Source organism: Colobus angolensis, unplaced genomic scaffold, assembly GCF_000951035.1.
Source record: "Colobus angolensis palliatus isolate OR3802 unplaced genomic scaffold, Cang.pa_1.0 Scaffold566, whole genome shotgun sequence".
Classification (NCBI taxonomy): domain Eukaryota; kingdom Metazoa; phylum Chordata; class Mammalia; order Primates; family Cercopithecidae; genus Colobus; species Colobus angolensis.
Window position 1 is genome coordinate 592,689 of NW_012119221.1, and position 15,894 is coordinate 608,582.

Here is a 15,894-nt window from a genome sequence, read left to right on the forward strand (position 1 = left end):
GCAAGGATTTAATGAGATAATATATGAGGCTCAATGCTTAGCATGTGGCAGATCATCAATAGCAGTTCTCCACCCTCCCAGCTGCTCACGCCTGAGTGACTGCAGAGCTACTTAGATGCCTATCACCATGAAATAGAGAAAAATAATGCAAATTAAGTTCATTATATATATTTGTTTTTAAATTCTATTATGCTGTGATTAAACTTGCTCCAGCATATCTGTTGCCCAAAATTAATGCTCACTGGTATTTTTTTAAGTGAGCATTATTAACTAATTAACTAATTTTGTAGGAGCCAACTTAGGAATGGATTCTGGCATAACATCTTGCTCCTCTGTCAAAGAAGCAATAAGCCTTCCTCCAGTACAAAAGTTCACAGGAAAAAAAGCTGGACCAAACTCTGAAATTCACTGATGAATAAGATGATAAGAGAAGAATGAGGATGCTTTTTTCTCTCTTCATGACAGATCCTCAAGGTAATTTGCCAACCATATTAGACAGAGGAACAGGGGAATGGCACAGCAATACATCATGATCTATCCACAATGATTGAATTGAGGGAAAATTCATTTCTGTTGACCCAAGTACAGGCTGTTGAAAAGATTCTGAAGGTGATTTATACAGGAGTACAATTTGCTTGGTGAAACAGGTGTATTTGTGAAGTGTTGTGTGTTACTTGATAATGTTTTTGAAATCTCCAGGAAAAAAATCATTATATGAAACAATCCCTACTGAGTAATTCCTAGTAAAACTAATGAGATGATAGAATGTATTCTTTCTGTACTCTGTATGTTCATCCATTAGAAAAGTAAAATGCAGGCACGGTGGCTTAAGTCAGTAATCCCAGCACTTTGGAGGGCAAGGCAGACGGATCACTAGAGGTCAGGAGTTCAAGACCAGCCTGGCCAAATTGGCAAAACCCTGCTTCTACTAAAAATACAAAAATTAGCTGGGTGTAGTGGCACACACCTATAATCCCAACTACTTAGGAGGCTGAGGCAGGAGAATTGCTTGAACCTGGGGGGCGGAGGTTGCAGTGAGCTGAGATCACACCGCTGCACTCCAGCCCAGGTAACACAGTGAGACCCTGTCTCAGAGAAAAAAAAGTAAATTAGAATGCAGAACAGTTGTATAAAGGACAATACAGCACTACTTAACGATTACACCAAAGATTCCTTCCATGTTGCCATTCAGTCCCTGCTAACACGGAGTTCTTCCAGAGCAACAACACAATCTCATCTTGCTTTACGAATGAAATGCAAATTTTGCAACATGAGGTGAACCAGACAATAAGCTTAATTTCCTCAGCCTTCTGTAAGAGGGTTCTTACCTGGGTTTTTCCCATGAGCTCCCTGACTCTAAAGTCAGCTTAGGTGCCTCCATGGTAAATCTATACATTCCAATACCTAAAGAGATTCCTGAACTCAGATCTTTACATAAGAATGACTAAATAAAGAATAACTGAGCCAATAGTGAGAACTATGCTCGATTCATCAAAGTAAGACCATAAAGATATATAGACTGTTCTGGAATAAGAGTGGCCTTCCTCCTCTCTGTGGTTTTGCTGATAACCCTTAACCCATGAACCTAAGGAAATAAGTTTGACCACTGCCTAATAGGTTGTCTGGCACATAGTAAATCCTTAGCAAACACTTGTGGAAACCATTGAGACTCTTTTTGTGCATCCTACTCTGGCCTACCCACCCGGTCTGCACTGTGATACCTACATCTTGCTTAGGGTCTCAATTACTTAAATGAGTTCATATTAACCAGTTTTGTAAAAGAATGTCTGGCACATTTAAACACGTTATAGATGCAATAAATATAAGCAAATAAATATATATACATTAAATATTACTCACTTAAAGTTTAGTATTAAGGGCTGAATCTGGACGTGACACTTGGTTTCTATGGAAGGCCTTGCTTTTCCCCACTATGCGTTTTGGGATGTCTGCCAGTTTTCTTGTTAACCTGGGGAGTGACTGTGAGATATTGCTGTTCACTTCTGTCTAGCTTGAGTTCTCTGCCTCCTATCTGGGTTTTCATTCCAGTTATGTTCTCTCTGTGGCAATGAATGGAATGTTTTCAATCCCCTTTGTCAGGATAAGTTATTTCAGCTTAAAGAGATCTCCCATGCAAAGCACCAGAATCTTGTTAAACCTCTCCTGGTAACGTTTGTTCGGAGGGCTCCTGGTGAGTCATTACACGCCTGGATCCTGTGAGCTGCACATAGACCCAGAGTCAGACATTGTGAAAGTATCTTTAACTGGAAGAACTCAACCCACAAAATGATCTTTCTACAAATACATGTGTTTTCTAACTAAAATCTGAAATCATGAAAAATGTAGGAAACAAGCTAGTTTGGCATTATTGCAAGTGTTGGTCCTGCATCATGTGATTAAGAAAGGATAATTTTATGAGTCAGTGAGGCTTGATGGCAAACATTTCTTTGTTCTTATTGTGCTAAAGGAAAATAATGGGTTGATTTCCAGAGATATAGCTAAAAGGAAATGTGGCCACAAGTGTCTAGCTGTTCATGTCCCTGCCCATTAATTTTCTTTAGAGATAATCAAAGCTCTTGTATACGTTTACACTGAACAGTAAATATATAATGAAATTTTTTTTTGAATCGCTGTCTTTCCTGAATTTATTCCCTCAAAATATTATTTTATGAAGAAAGGAAAAGATAAACAGAGCAAAAAAGGAAATAAAGTTAGAGAAAAAATCATTTTCTTATTGTTTTTCTACTGCAATGTCTAAAAGTTGAGAGCTTCAAACAATTAAGGTATGAGGGTCCGCCATCACCAGTTTTTGGTAAGTACACTGATTATATGTTCTAAAGTGCTTGGCATGAACAACAGGTGAGTATAAAGTAAAAAATCAAACTACATATTTTCTTTTCATTTTTTTTATTTTTAAACAAAAAAAATTCAATAAAGTGCTGAATTTGACATCTTGGAGGCATTAAGTAATTACAGGAAAGTCATATGTTGTGTTATAAAGCAAATAAAATCTATGGTGCAATTTGATGTCTTCTCAGTAACATTCACTTGATATCAACCAGTTTACTGTAAACCTTGTCTTATCAGTAGTCTTCATTAGAATACTTTTTCCTAACTCAGATAATTCCCTCCTTATCTCTGAGTTAGACCTCTCCTGGGGCCAGTGTGTTCTACTACCAGAACTTCAGGTCAACTTGACTGTTCATTTCTCTCTGGGTTACTCCTCCCAGATTCTGCCACTTTTCTCCGTTTTAATCAAAAGACAGAGTAAACCGTATTTTACCATTTTAATTTCTTTAACACCTAAGAGCAGTCTGTAACTTTTCCAAGAGTTAAACTTAAATCTGCTTTGACAAAAACACTACAGATTTTTACTTATGCCTAAACCCTTAAGTGGAAGAGATTCATTTAGGAAATGCAATCTTATAAAAATGTGCTAGAACCCCCTCTGAGCTGTGTTCACTGCATACCCAAGAATATATGGACTTGCCCAGTGCCCTTAAGGGAAAGGCTCGTGCAAATGAGGAAAAAATGTGTATGAACAGCTATTTTTTTCAAAGACTTTAGCTTTCTGGATTTGCCTGCATTTTATCATCTGCTGATAAATATCTGAGTCAAAGGTAGAAAGAAAGACATGCTGGGGGTACAGGAAAATTGGGTTAAGTCAGCAACTAGAAAGTTGTGGGTTGTGGTTTTTTGCTTTTCTTCCTTCCTTTTACTGAAGAGGGCAAAGTAATGTTCATTGATAGGAAAACCTAATCTGGGGTGATGAACTGAAACCCTCCCATAGCTCTCGCCTCTCCTGCTGGGGTTGGGGGTGCAGAGAAGAAGGTGAGTGGAGAGAGAAATGGAAGGTGAGGAGACAAGAGGGTTTGAAGGGAGGGAGAAGGACAGAAGTGGATCAAGAGAGTGAAGGAGAGAGGGCAGGAGCCAGAGGGAGAAACAGTAGCCTCACCTAAAACACATCAAAAGCCTCCAAGGAAAGCTTTGAAAGTAAGACCCTGCAGGAAGCACTTTTAGAAACCACAGATTTTTCTTCAATACGGGGGCAAATGAGGAGAAAAAAAATGCTAAGAACAAGAGGCGTGGAAGACAGAAAAGAGAGGAAGAAGGCCAAACCTCACCTCCTAATCATTCTGCCTGAGGTGCTGAAAGCATTTCTTAATAAAGTGTGAAGTTTCAGCTGAATCCAAATTTCTGGCATTGGAAGCAATGCCAGGAGCCACTTATGAAAAAGAAAATCTTCTTTTTTTCTTAAAGTGAAGAAAATCCTGTGTTTTCGTACAAGATCTTCTCCATCCCAAATAACCTAGACTCTTCCACTCATTTACTGAAAGAGACTGTAACAACAGTAACAGATGAGGAACTCTCTGCAAGGACAGCCTGACCCACAGTTTACCAATGTCCTTCAGGAGACCCTAATGTTCTCATCCTCGATCTGGAAAGTGCCATCCCCAAGAACACACAACAGCAACAGCCCCACCCTTCATAACACAGCTGTGCAGAACATCTCAGTAACATGATAGTTTTGAACCATGATACAATAGGGTTGTTGCCAACCACGGGGAAAATAGGGATATTTAATAAACGGTGCTGCCATGATTAATAATCTGCTTGAAAAAAAGAATAAAGTTAGACTGCTATTTCCTTTGCTCCATATATGAAAATAATCCCAAATGGATTTAAATGCAATAAAAGAAGAAAATTTAGAATTGGAGGTTATTTTAGAATTGGGAAGACCTTCCTTAATAAAATTTTTTAAAACCTAGGAGACATTTTTTAAAAAGAGAGGCATATTTGATTAGACAAACTTTTCAAAATCTTATATTAAAAAAAATCACAAAAATTTGGCCAGGCACGGTGGCTCACGCCTGTAATCCCAGCACTTTGAGAGGCCAAGGCGGGCGGATCACTAGGTCAGGAGATCAAGGCCATCCTGGCCAATATGGGGAAACCCCATCTCTATTAAAAATACAAAAAATTAGCCGGGCACGGTGGCAAACGCCTGTAGTCCCAGCTACTCCAGAGGCTGAGGCAGGAGAATGTCGTGAATCGGGAGGTGGAGCTTGCAATGAGCCGCGATAGCGCCACTGCACTCCAGCCTGGGTGACAAAGTGAGACTCCATCTAAAAAAAAAAAAAAAAAAAAAATCACAAAAATAAGGTCATGTATTTGGGCCGATAATTTATTAAATAACTCCCCCTACTGAATTCGGGTAATAGTCATCATTCAAAATGGCAATAATGGATCTTATGTTCTAACTCTGTAAGTGTAGCATAGAATATTGTTAGAGACTATAAATCTGGTCCATGCCTCCCTGCACTGCCATGGGTCTGATCACCTGTCTCTGGGTCTTTCACCCCGAGTTTCATGACTGGCTATTCTAACAGATATGGAGTTCACTGGAGGGCCAAGGAATCACATATCTCTGTTTTAACAATCTTAAAAGTGCTCAGAATATAAAATGAAAAAGTGTGGGAGTGTGTGTGTGTAGGGGTGTGTGTGGGAGTGTGGGTGTGGGGGTGTGTGGGGATGGTGTGTGAGTGTGTGGGGGTGGAGTGTGGTGGATGTGTGTGGGAATGTCTGTGGGGTGGGTGTGTGGGATGTGTGTGGGAATGCATGTGGGGGGGTGTGACTGTGGGAGGGTGGATTGTGTGTGGGTGTGTGTGTGGGGTGTGGGGTGTGGGTGTGAGTGTGAGTGTGGGGGGTTGGATGTGTGAGTGTATATATATGGAGGGTGTGGGTGGGTGGGTATGTGGGGGGGTATGTGTGTAGGGGGTGAGCATATGTGGGTGGGTGTGGGTGTGTGTTGGGTGTGTGTGGGTATGTGTGTGGAGGGTGTATGTGGGTGGGTGTGTGGGGGTGGTGTGTGTGTTGGTGTGTGTGGGTGGGTCTTTGTGTGAGTATGTGTGTGTTGGTGGGTGTGTAGGTGTGTGGGGGTGGGGGTGAGTGTGAGAGGGGTGTGGGTGTGAGTATGGGGGGGTTAGATGTGTGGGTGTGTGGGGGTCCTGGGGAGAGGTGTGGGTGTTGGGGGGTGTATGCTTGGGCGGTGGGTGCGTCTGTGTGTGTGTGCATGTGTGTGTGTGAATTATTTGTGATGAAGAAGAGGGAAGGAGCAGTTAAACTTTAAACCTGACATACTTATCCTCAAAATAGTTGTGGTGATATTATACCCTCGTACTTTGTACTACAGATACATTTACTGGTTTGTAAAATATATAACCAGGTTATGAAAATATCCCTTATAAGAAGAGTAAGAAAACCAGTAAAAATGTAAAACCACCACATGGAAAATATGTCTGATTGCTTCTTCTCCATTTTATTTTATTTTCACCTTTTTTCTTTAAGATGGAATCTGACCATGTTGACCAGACTGGTCTTGAACTCCTGGGCTCAAGCGATCCTCCCACCTTGGCCTCCCAAAGTGCTGGGTTTTTAGGTGTGAGCCGCTGTGCCCGGCCACCCCTCCTCCAGTTTAGAAATGATGGGTAATGCAATCTTGCAAAGGGATTCCTTCAAGTTTTTCAATGTTTTTTAATAAAATGACATCGATTGCTGAAAGCATTATGACCTTTGTTATGCTACATAATACTGATACAAAATGTGAATAGTACAAAGTTCATTATATAATATAAGGCTTCAATATATTACATTTGTTTCTACATAAACAGACTATAAATATATGTGCCATAGCATGTCTTATAGTCATTGTTCCCAGCATTTCACACTATGGTACCAAACAAAAAACACATTTTCTTTTTTGAAAAAAAGGACAGAAGAAGGGCAAGAATCAGTAGAAATAGCTCTATATGTTAAAAGTCTAAACAATACAATAGATGTTATAATTTGGGCTATAAGGTAATTTTGAAGTCTGGCTAATAATCATTCAGAGAGTGAACAAACTCTCTGGAGTTTGTTTACTGGAGTGTAGAGGCCAAATAACTAAAATACTGATGGGTTGTGGGGTGAGAGTTGGTTGGGGACAGGGGGAAGAACAAAAGGGTAAAATCCTTCCTGAAGCTTTGACACTACACACAGCTTGACATTGAACCTCCCGCATTCAGTCTCAGACATATCACATCAGGACAGATATGAGGGTATTCATCCAGAAGAAACCAGAAGCTGGTTTGTGCAGTCAGAACTCTTCAACACGGCAGGGAGCCTTGAGCTGAATGTCCCTACTTTGTGGTGTTCTGAATAAAGGATCAGCCTGAGAGACAAGGAGCCAGAGCTGCATAATTTCCTTCCTGGGGCTTGGCCAGGAGACACGTAAGGGTCTGGAAGGAACTCTCATTAGGAGTCGGAAACAGCACAAGGAACTCTCCTTCAGCCCAACTGCGAAGAACACGCAATCTTCTAAAACCAGAAACCCCATCTGAAGCCTTCACATTTCAGAACCTCCACCGGAGCCCACACAATGCATTTACAGGCTCCAGTACTCTCTCAAAGCAAGCTAATGTTAGTCTTCCTTTCTGTCAATCTGAATTCCACACTTAAGGCTTGGCTTGGGACCGACATCCTAAACAAAGCCTCTTGGATAGACTGAGCCCTGCGAATCCTTCCCATCTGCAACACCCCAAACACTTACATTGCCTGGTTTATCTTCTAGTTTTACAGAAGTGTCAACTCCCCAGGTATTGCTACTTCTTTGAGGATGGGGCCATTTCTTGAACGTCTTTGTTCTAACCCATGGTGAGACCCGCAGTAGGCAGCATGATAAATGCTTTTTAAATGAATGAAAAAGAGGATCAGGTTAACACTGGGAGAATACACAGACACATTCTTGGGTCACAAGCCTCTTCCAGGATATGCCTAGAAGACTAGCTCCCTGCAGTCCGAGGTCCTTTTTTTTATTGTTGAAATGAAAATCAAATGCGGCTACTTCCTGCTGGTGGAAAGAACAACACTTGAAAATCTGAGCAGCACCTCTTATGTGATGTCCAGGAGTTGGGGGCGTGGGTGCTTCCTTTTAAACAGGAGGGGAGCTCAATGTGGTCCCCGAGTCAGGCTGGAGAATCTGGGCTGCGCTGCCGGTTTGCACTCCGATCTCTATCAGCTTTAAAAGTTCTGCTTCCTCACTGGAGTACACAGTGGTGTCTGTGTCGTCAGAGTGATATCCGGACTGGTAGCCACTTGTCTGGTTTGAGCCCTCAGATGCCACAGACTCCCTGCTTTTGCTGGGCACCATTCCACTGTGGAAGAAATGGCAAACAAATGAGTTGGCGGAGAGAAGACAGTTCTTTTGCTGACCCCAGCCCCCTATCTCTCCCAGTAGTTAATCAGCATATCAGGTTTACAGGGACAAGGTCTATTTTCAGGTACTCGCATGAATTAGTAGTTGCAGATAAGTCCTCTTATTCAGGTCCAAGTCTTTCAAGCCTCAAATGAGATGAAAGGCAGTTCTCCCGAGTTATGCAAAGGCCCCAACCGATGGAACATGTTTATGGCCTTGCAGATTGACAAGTTTGTATACAGTGACAGGCGCAAAGGGCCACTTGCATGATATTCAAGGAAACTGGGATGTTCTGAAATTTCACTTGTGCTTTTCCCACTGCGGCAATTTGGGAACTACGGGGCATGTGTATGGTGGTAGTAAAGTTCTTGAGCAACTTTAAGCTTTAATAACTTGAAGCGTGTGTGCAGTCAAGCCAGATATGTCAAATGCTGCTTTTTACTCATCAAAACCACATTCCTTGGAAGGACTGAGGACCCCAGTCACTCAGCAGCAACTAGAAAGTGTTTTCAATGGCATGGAATCCTGACAGATGGTAATCATGTCAAAGCCTAGAAATGTAGACTGTGTTGATCTAAAATTTCAGGATTTACATTTTCACAAACCATTCTAAGGTGTTTTTTCCCGGTAATAGGTGTTTTACCCAATTTCTTCATGTTAGAACTGCAAAAAGGAATTTTAGTAACTTGTGTTTACACATAGTTTAAAAGTTACTTCAAATAATGAGAAATACAATTTTTTCTTTCAATTCAACCCCAACAAAACTAATGTAGGTGTCTTAAGCAATGGCATGGCGCACTGCACATGATACTTGCCAAATAAACATTTTTTGAATTAATGAATGAAGCATACCATTGACTTTCACAACTTTTTACCTTGGGCCTTAAAGAAAACAATAAAATAGCACAATGGCACCTTTTAATGTGGTGGGGTTTTTTTTGTTTGTTTTCTTTTTGGTATGAGCATTATTCAAAAACCCATGAGTATTCCCATTTTATACAAAAGTTAGATTATAAGCAGATCAAAACCTCCTCTATTCTTACCTTTAGGTAAGAATACTCTAGCAAATAAACCCCAGCAAATACATAACTACACTTATCCTATTATTCTTATAAATATAGATTTTCATTTATTTGTTGTGTTAAGAGAACATACACATATTCAAGGCAACTACAAATTCCTACTGAACCATAGAGTGGAGATTATATTTAAAACTAATTTTAATACTTTTCCCACAATGAAATACTTACGAATTCAGACAATGATATTTAAATGTCTCAAACAAATAGACATTGGCTTATTTATATATCATACTTCTTAAGCACAGAGGCACCCATTTGTATACAGACTTAAAAATTCTTCAGAGTCCACAAAGATTGCAATCATATTGACAGCTTTAGGGATCACATCTAATCACCTTTTTCATTTAGCCATTACTGACTACAGTAACTATACTCAGAAATTCCCTAGTATTCATGAATTCTCATAAAAATTGACCAAATTCTCTAATTTGTTTCAGATTATTTTTAGATTTGTCACTTAATTTTATCATGTGGTTTGTTTCCTTCTTTATTTGTTAAATTGATGTTAATTTCTCCAAACAACAAAGACCCCATACGGAAAATTCTGCACTTGCATTGAAAGTCCTAAATTACTTCCAAAAATTCCTATTGAAATTTGTCTTTTTAATGTGGCTGAGTCTTACCTAAAAGATGGAGCTAATTTGGTTCTGTCTTCCAAAGTTTTCAGCTCTTCTGAGGCAAGAACCATACCACTGTCCGTCTGGTTGTCCTTTTTCAGAGACAATGAGATGGCACAGTTAATTGAGTGTATAAAATGACCAGCTATTTAATTAAGCTGATTTCTCAACCCATCTATCATGACTATCAAATAAGGTCCTATGGAAGAACATAAAGGTATAATATCCACAAATTGTCCAAGCTACAAAAGGAAGCAACTGCTTCTTATGAGTAGACACAGGCCAGGGAGAAGAGAAAATTTTCACATCAGCAGCTGAGAATGCCTGTTACCATTGCTTTCTTCACCATGACACTACTTGCACTTTAGTGAATTGGTCAGAAAGTGAAATTGTCTTGAACCTTGGACCAAGGACTTGACTTATGTAAAAAACACAGTTCCATCTCCATAATGACCCCATGATACACACACTTGAGGGCAGCCTTCTAATGAGGCTCCAAGACTTTAATGCTTAGGCTAATATTTATCTAACTAGTGTTTCATCCTTTGTATTATTTCTAAGACTATTTTTAAAAGATGTACTTACATCTGGGATTACTTTTACTTCTGGTTCTTCTAATGGGATGTCTTCAAATGTTTTTACACTCACAGGCCGGCTCTTTCGCTTACTGTTCTGCAGATACTGACTGCAAAAGAACAAATATTTATATTTTAGTGGTGGTATATTTGACTGCAGATACCACAAGTGATACCTAAGTTCATTATCTTTCAACCACAAACTTAATAGCAACCTTCAAAACATCCTTTAGAAAAACAAAACAAAATAAAAATCTTTCTCTGCTAGCACACATGGAAGGCTTAATTTCCTGAGAAAGTCCATTTAAAAGTATAATATAACTGAGGAGTCTCGATGAGCCTGTTCTTTTGAACCCTACTTCTGAGGTCCAGTCCTGGACTAAAGACAACAATAGCAGAGGGAGTTATCAAGTGCCTTCTACTTGGCTTTCTGATTGCATAGGATTCCTCCATCGAGCTCTGGATATATTACCGAGTGTTTCACATCTGTCTGGCCATCTCCTGGGAAAATTTTTCTGGATAATGCTCACAGAGCAACCATTCAATGAAAGATAGGCAGAGAAAACATCTGAAGGTCTCCTTAAGGGATACTGAACCCAGCAGTGATTTGAAGACAACCTCTTCCTCTTTTGTGTAACAGAGGCTTAGTGTGCAAAGGGAAGGTGGGCTGAGTCTCACTGTCCCCTCACTTTTGCCCCCAGAGTTGCTGTCTCAGGAAAGAGCAGTGGTTTAACAGTAACAAGATATTTTGCCTATTTCAGAATCTACCACTGACTGCAGAAACTTGAGAAAGTCATGAATATTTCTGTGACCCTCTTGTCCCATCTATAAGGTGTGTTGGCAGTAGCACTCCCTCCCTAGCTCACGGAGATGTTGGAAAAATGAATGATATGGAGAATGTTGGGCTTACTGTTCTTAGGAAGAATAATGCTCTCTCAAACAAAGCTCATTTTTCTCCTTTGACTTCCAAAGCTTCCTTCAGGAGTCCAAATAATAAGACTTTTTGAACAACAGATCCTCTCCTTCTTGGGAAGGCTCCTTCCCGGCCATATGGTTTTGGGTGAGTCTAGTTGATGCTATCAAAATCACTTACAGCCCAAGTGAGGGAAGGGAAGTCCTACTCACTGGGAGGACCCAACGAGACAGAAAATACACTCTTCATTCCTATACCAGCCTACTTCCTACTACAAACAGCCTTCTGGAACATGCTGCATAGACCTTGGGCCACAGGAGAAGAATGGAAATTAAATCTCTCTCCCCTACCCCAAGAGGCTGGTTCCTCCCTGTACAGAGAGGAGGGAATGAGATTTACAGGTGATACCCTCACTCAGGAAACTCCACAAGTTAGAGGATATGATACACAGGGTACGATCGAAGGCTACTTTCTCGTAAGTCCAATCCCTAAAAGTAATGGTTGTCAAAAACTACTGGTACCATAGTCAATCATTCCTGCATTTGCTTGCTCAGGAAGCCCTCACTGATAATCTGCCACATGCCTGGCACTATGCCAGATGCTGTCTAAGCAGCATCTCATAATGTGTTCACCATGGTACCTCTCTAGGGGTGAGTATTACTATTCCCGCTTTTCAGATGAGGAAACCAAGGCATAGAAAGGTTGAGGAACTTATCCAAAATCACATAACTGGAATGTTTGGATTATTATTTTGAGGGCAATGAAGAGCCACTGAAGGATTTTAAGCATGGGGTTGACAAGATCAGATATGCCCTTTAGAGAATTGACTGTGGATTGAAAAGAATAAGACTAGAGGTATAAGACCCATGACAAAAATACTGCACTTCTTCAGGAGAAAGAAAGGCAGCTTGGCTAGAAAAATGGAATGCCCATGAGATTTGGAGACATGGGTTCATTCTAGAGATATCTAGGGGATAGAATGAACTAGGGTTGGCAAGTACGGAAAATAATTTAGCTGTCTTAGAAAGGACAGCTCCTTAAATTCTTAATCCAGTAATTTTTTAAATGGAATGATCCTTTCATGATTGACAAAGCATTTCCACAGACCATGGTGGATCTGTTCCTCCTAAAATGGAGAAATAGGTCTTTTAACTATTTCCCCTTTAGAGATGAGGGAGCCAAGGATTAGGGAGAAAATGGCTAATAAAGGGTAGAACTGGGACTCAAACTTGGGCCTTCAGACACCAAAGCCCATGTGAAGTTTTTGTTTTTGTTTTACTCTACTCCATACAGACTCCCTTGGAAGCATATCAGGAGGGAAAATAAAGAAGAAAGCAGCAGACACAATTGTTCAAGCCGTTATTAAGCACCCAGTATGTGAACAGCGCTGGTCTCTTGTCATGCATGCACTGATCACGCAGTAGCAGGGTCAGGGGTGTAAGTATGGGATATGAAACAGACAAAAAGTGCAGAAAGGACAGTCCCACTTCAAGCAGTCTAATGGTAGAGCCAAATTCAGGAATACCTAGCTAGCAGGCTATCCCAAGCATCAATCTACAAGGGCCATTTAATCATCACTAACAATTAACCAAAATGAAGAAAATGGTATGCACCAAAACCTTTCTCTAAGAAAGTACTACAAAGAAATTTTTGATAAGCTGCTTGATGTGGGAGGTGAAACTCCCAGAGAAAATGACAGCAATTGCAGATGGTCCCCAAACTGCCCTCAAAGAAAGATGAGCCCAGTGGGTATGTGCTTTCTTGCAGGAAGCATGCAAACTTGAGGCCAGAACTGATCCTCAGGGGAAGTTAGAGGCAAAACTAAGTCTAGACATGAGTGGTCCCTCTCTAAATAAATGCTAAGTAAATATTTTTCAAATGGTTTAAAGGGGCCACAAATCATGAGGCTAGCTCCCACAGTGATGTCTCTGTCCAGCTCTATTTATAATGCAATAGAATTGAAAATTAGAAGGAGAAAGACTGCTCAGCTTTTGTACTTGGCCAGAAATGCGTAAGAGGATGGAACAAGCCCCCTGAGAAGTACCCCAGCCTCAACTCATTCTCCCCAGAGAAACAGAACCCCAGGAGAGCAACAGAATGAAGCATACCATGTGCAAATGCCTCTATCTGCTTTTCTTCGAAACCAGATGACTAAAATGTGACCATGAGTTTTATTTTATAAAAAGGAAAAAAGGTGAAGGAGGTTGAGAAGAGATGCAGACAAAAGACTCCAATTTTTATTTTATTTTTTAAATTATGGCAGGATAAAAGAGAAACTGGACTGGAAAAACCAATTCAAAAATCACAGACAGAAAATAGGAGCCAGGCCTGTGCTGGGAGAGTGGTGTCATATTTGTCCACGCTTCTGGGGATAAATGTTAGCAGCCCTTTTATATATCCAACATCGTATTTGGTGCTTCCATTACACAAACATGATTTCTTCTCCTTCTCAGCACCATATGCAAAGCACCCGGCGAGCCAGGAGGCTGCTAACTCGGATCATCACTCTACTTGGTCACAGAAAACACATGGAATATAGTTCATGATCAAATGGCTTTCCGATAAAGGGGGAGGCAATAATGGTGTGTGGGGAACAATTGTCACACTAAAAGGCCGGCTGAACTTGAACTGGAAATGTGTAAACACAGGAGTGGAACTGGAGTCTCATTTCATGACTGTTTCTCTCTGAGGGCCCTCCTTGGCATGGGAGGAAACAACATGGACTCAGGTGTCAGAGGAATTGGATTCATCTCAAGGATGTGATTTTAAGCAGCTCACTTAATAGGTATCTTTTACTCAGTGCTTTCAAGGGTCAGGTGCTTGGAAATAGATTACATCTTACAACTCTCAAAACAGCCATTTTCCAGCAGCACCACTGACCTTGTCTCATTTCACAGATAAAGAAACTGAGGCAGAAGGTAGATGATTTGCCCCAAGTTTCACAGTTGCTACAAGGCAGACTTGGGGGTCCTACTCAGTTTTATCTGACTCTAATACCTGATCTTTAACCACAAGTTTGTACTGCCCTCAGGTAATAGAACTGAGCCTTGCATTCAATAATACATCAAAAAAAAAAGATCATTGTTTCTACTTTGCCTGACTCTGAGTGTTATGATGTTGGCAACATGGCAAAGTTCTTTAAAAATATGCCTAACACTTTTGACTTCGGTGGCACGGTCAGCTCACTCGCTGGCTTCTAAGCTTTCTTCCTTCCAATCAGTGTTTCTGCTGCCCTGCATGACTCTAGGAGGCAAACTGTCCACCAGTTTCTCCTTAGCATCCCTGCCATGTGGCAACCTGGCCATGCTCTGGACATGAGAGAGCTCCCTGGCCCTCCCTGCAGCCCGGGCACACTCTGGCTGGCAGGCTGGACCCATGCTGTCAGGGATTCCATTAAAGCAGGAAAACATCCAAAGGGGCTCGGAAAGAAACAAAGCAAAGTGAAATAGTCCCAGCCTTAGTAAAGGGCAATTTTAATATCATACTGTAGAAAACCACACCAACTCTTTCCTTATGCACAGGTGCTGGGAGAAAGAAAAAAGAAAGCTGCCTTCAGAACCCCTCTACAAACCAGGAAAGGACTGCAGTGCATGTGTTTTAAATAAGCCCAGACTTCCCACTACCCAAATAAAATACTGAAAATCAGACGTGGGAGGGGCTCCTGAGATGCAGCATGCAGTCTAATTCAGGACACAGACCCATGGCATTCTGTATCCTTGCCAGAGAGCCATAAGTGTGTTCTCATGCATGCACAGAACTCTTCCTTTCTGAATCTCTCCTAAGCCATTTAATTCACATTAATAAAAGCATACATGGGGATAATTTAAATGCAGATGTCTTTGTAAAACTGGTCTCTTTATTCCGGAGATTAGCAAACTGTGGCATTCCAGCTATTGCAGCTGCAGGGCTTGGAATTCTTAAAGGCAATGCTGTGGCAGCAGCGTGGGCTACAGATGGGAGGAAGCACACCTACCCAGGCCCTCTTCCAGGAGCATTCCCCATGATGTTAACCTCAGGGCTAAGGTTATGTGGAAGTAGGATGCAGCAGCCTTAGACATGGACTTCCTTCCACTTCCAATCCCCCTCCCTGAGATGGCCTTGAAGTTACCCTCCCCCAGGGGATGTCAGGCCATATACTGTACCTGATTCCTGCTGTGTTGTCATAATGGAATTTGGGGTCACATACTTCCTCCTCCTCCATACAGGAAACAGGTGAGGTAGGCAGAGAGAGTCCAGAATCCTCTTCCATGCTCAAAGTCTCTGATATCGGAAGAACAATATAGTCTTTGCCGTCCTGAAACAATAAACACAGAAGACTGTTGTTATGGCTTCAGTTCTTCAAGTGCCTTTTCATTAAAAACAAAAGGCACGGGGGCTTCTTGGCTACATAGGGCATGTGGCTTTCATATGTGAACACAGAACTTTAAGACAACATTGCAAATCATGTATCAGAAACAAAAAGCCGTTGAAATGG

At 41.1% G+C, this 15,894-nt stretch overlaps 1 protein-coding gene across 1 annotated transcript in view; it reads right to left on the reverse strand.

The window, feature by feature from the left end:
• Positions 1-6,306: 6,306 nt before the first annotated feature.
• KDR (kinase insert domain receptor) overlaps positions 6,307-15,894 on the reverse strand; it is a 47,568-nt gene continuing 37,980 nt past the window's right edge. Inside the window, exons 27-30 of the mRNA XM_011961705.1 lie at positions 15,563-15,714; positions 10,518-10,617; positions 9,939-10,024; positions 6,307-8,192 (exon numbers count right to left, since the gene is read on the reverse strand). Coding sequence (XP_011817095.1) covers positions 7,970-8,192; positions 9,939-10,024; positions 10,518-10,617; positions 15,563-15,714 — 561 coding nt within the window. The 3' untranslated portion in view covers positions 6,307-7,969. The remainder of the gene's footprint in view (positions 8,193-9,938; positions 10,025-10,517; positions 10,618-15,562; positions 15,715-15,894) is intronic.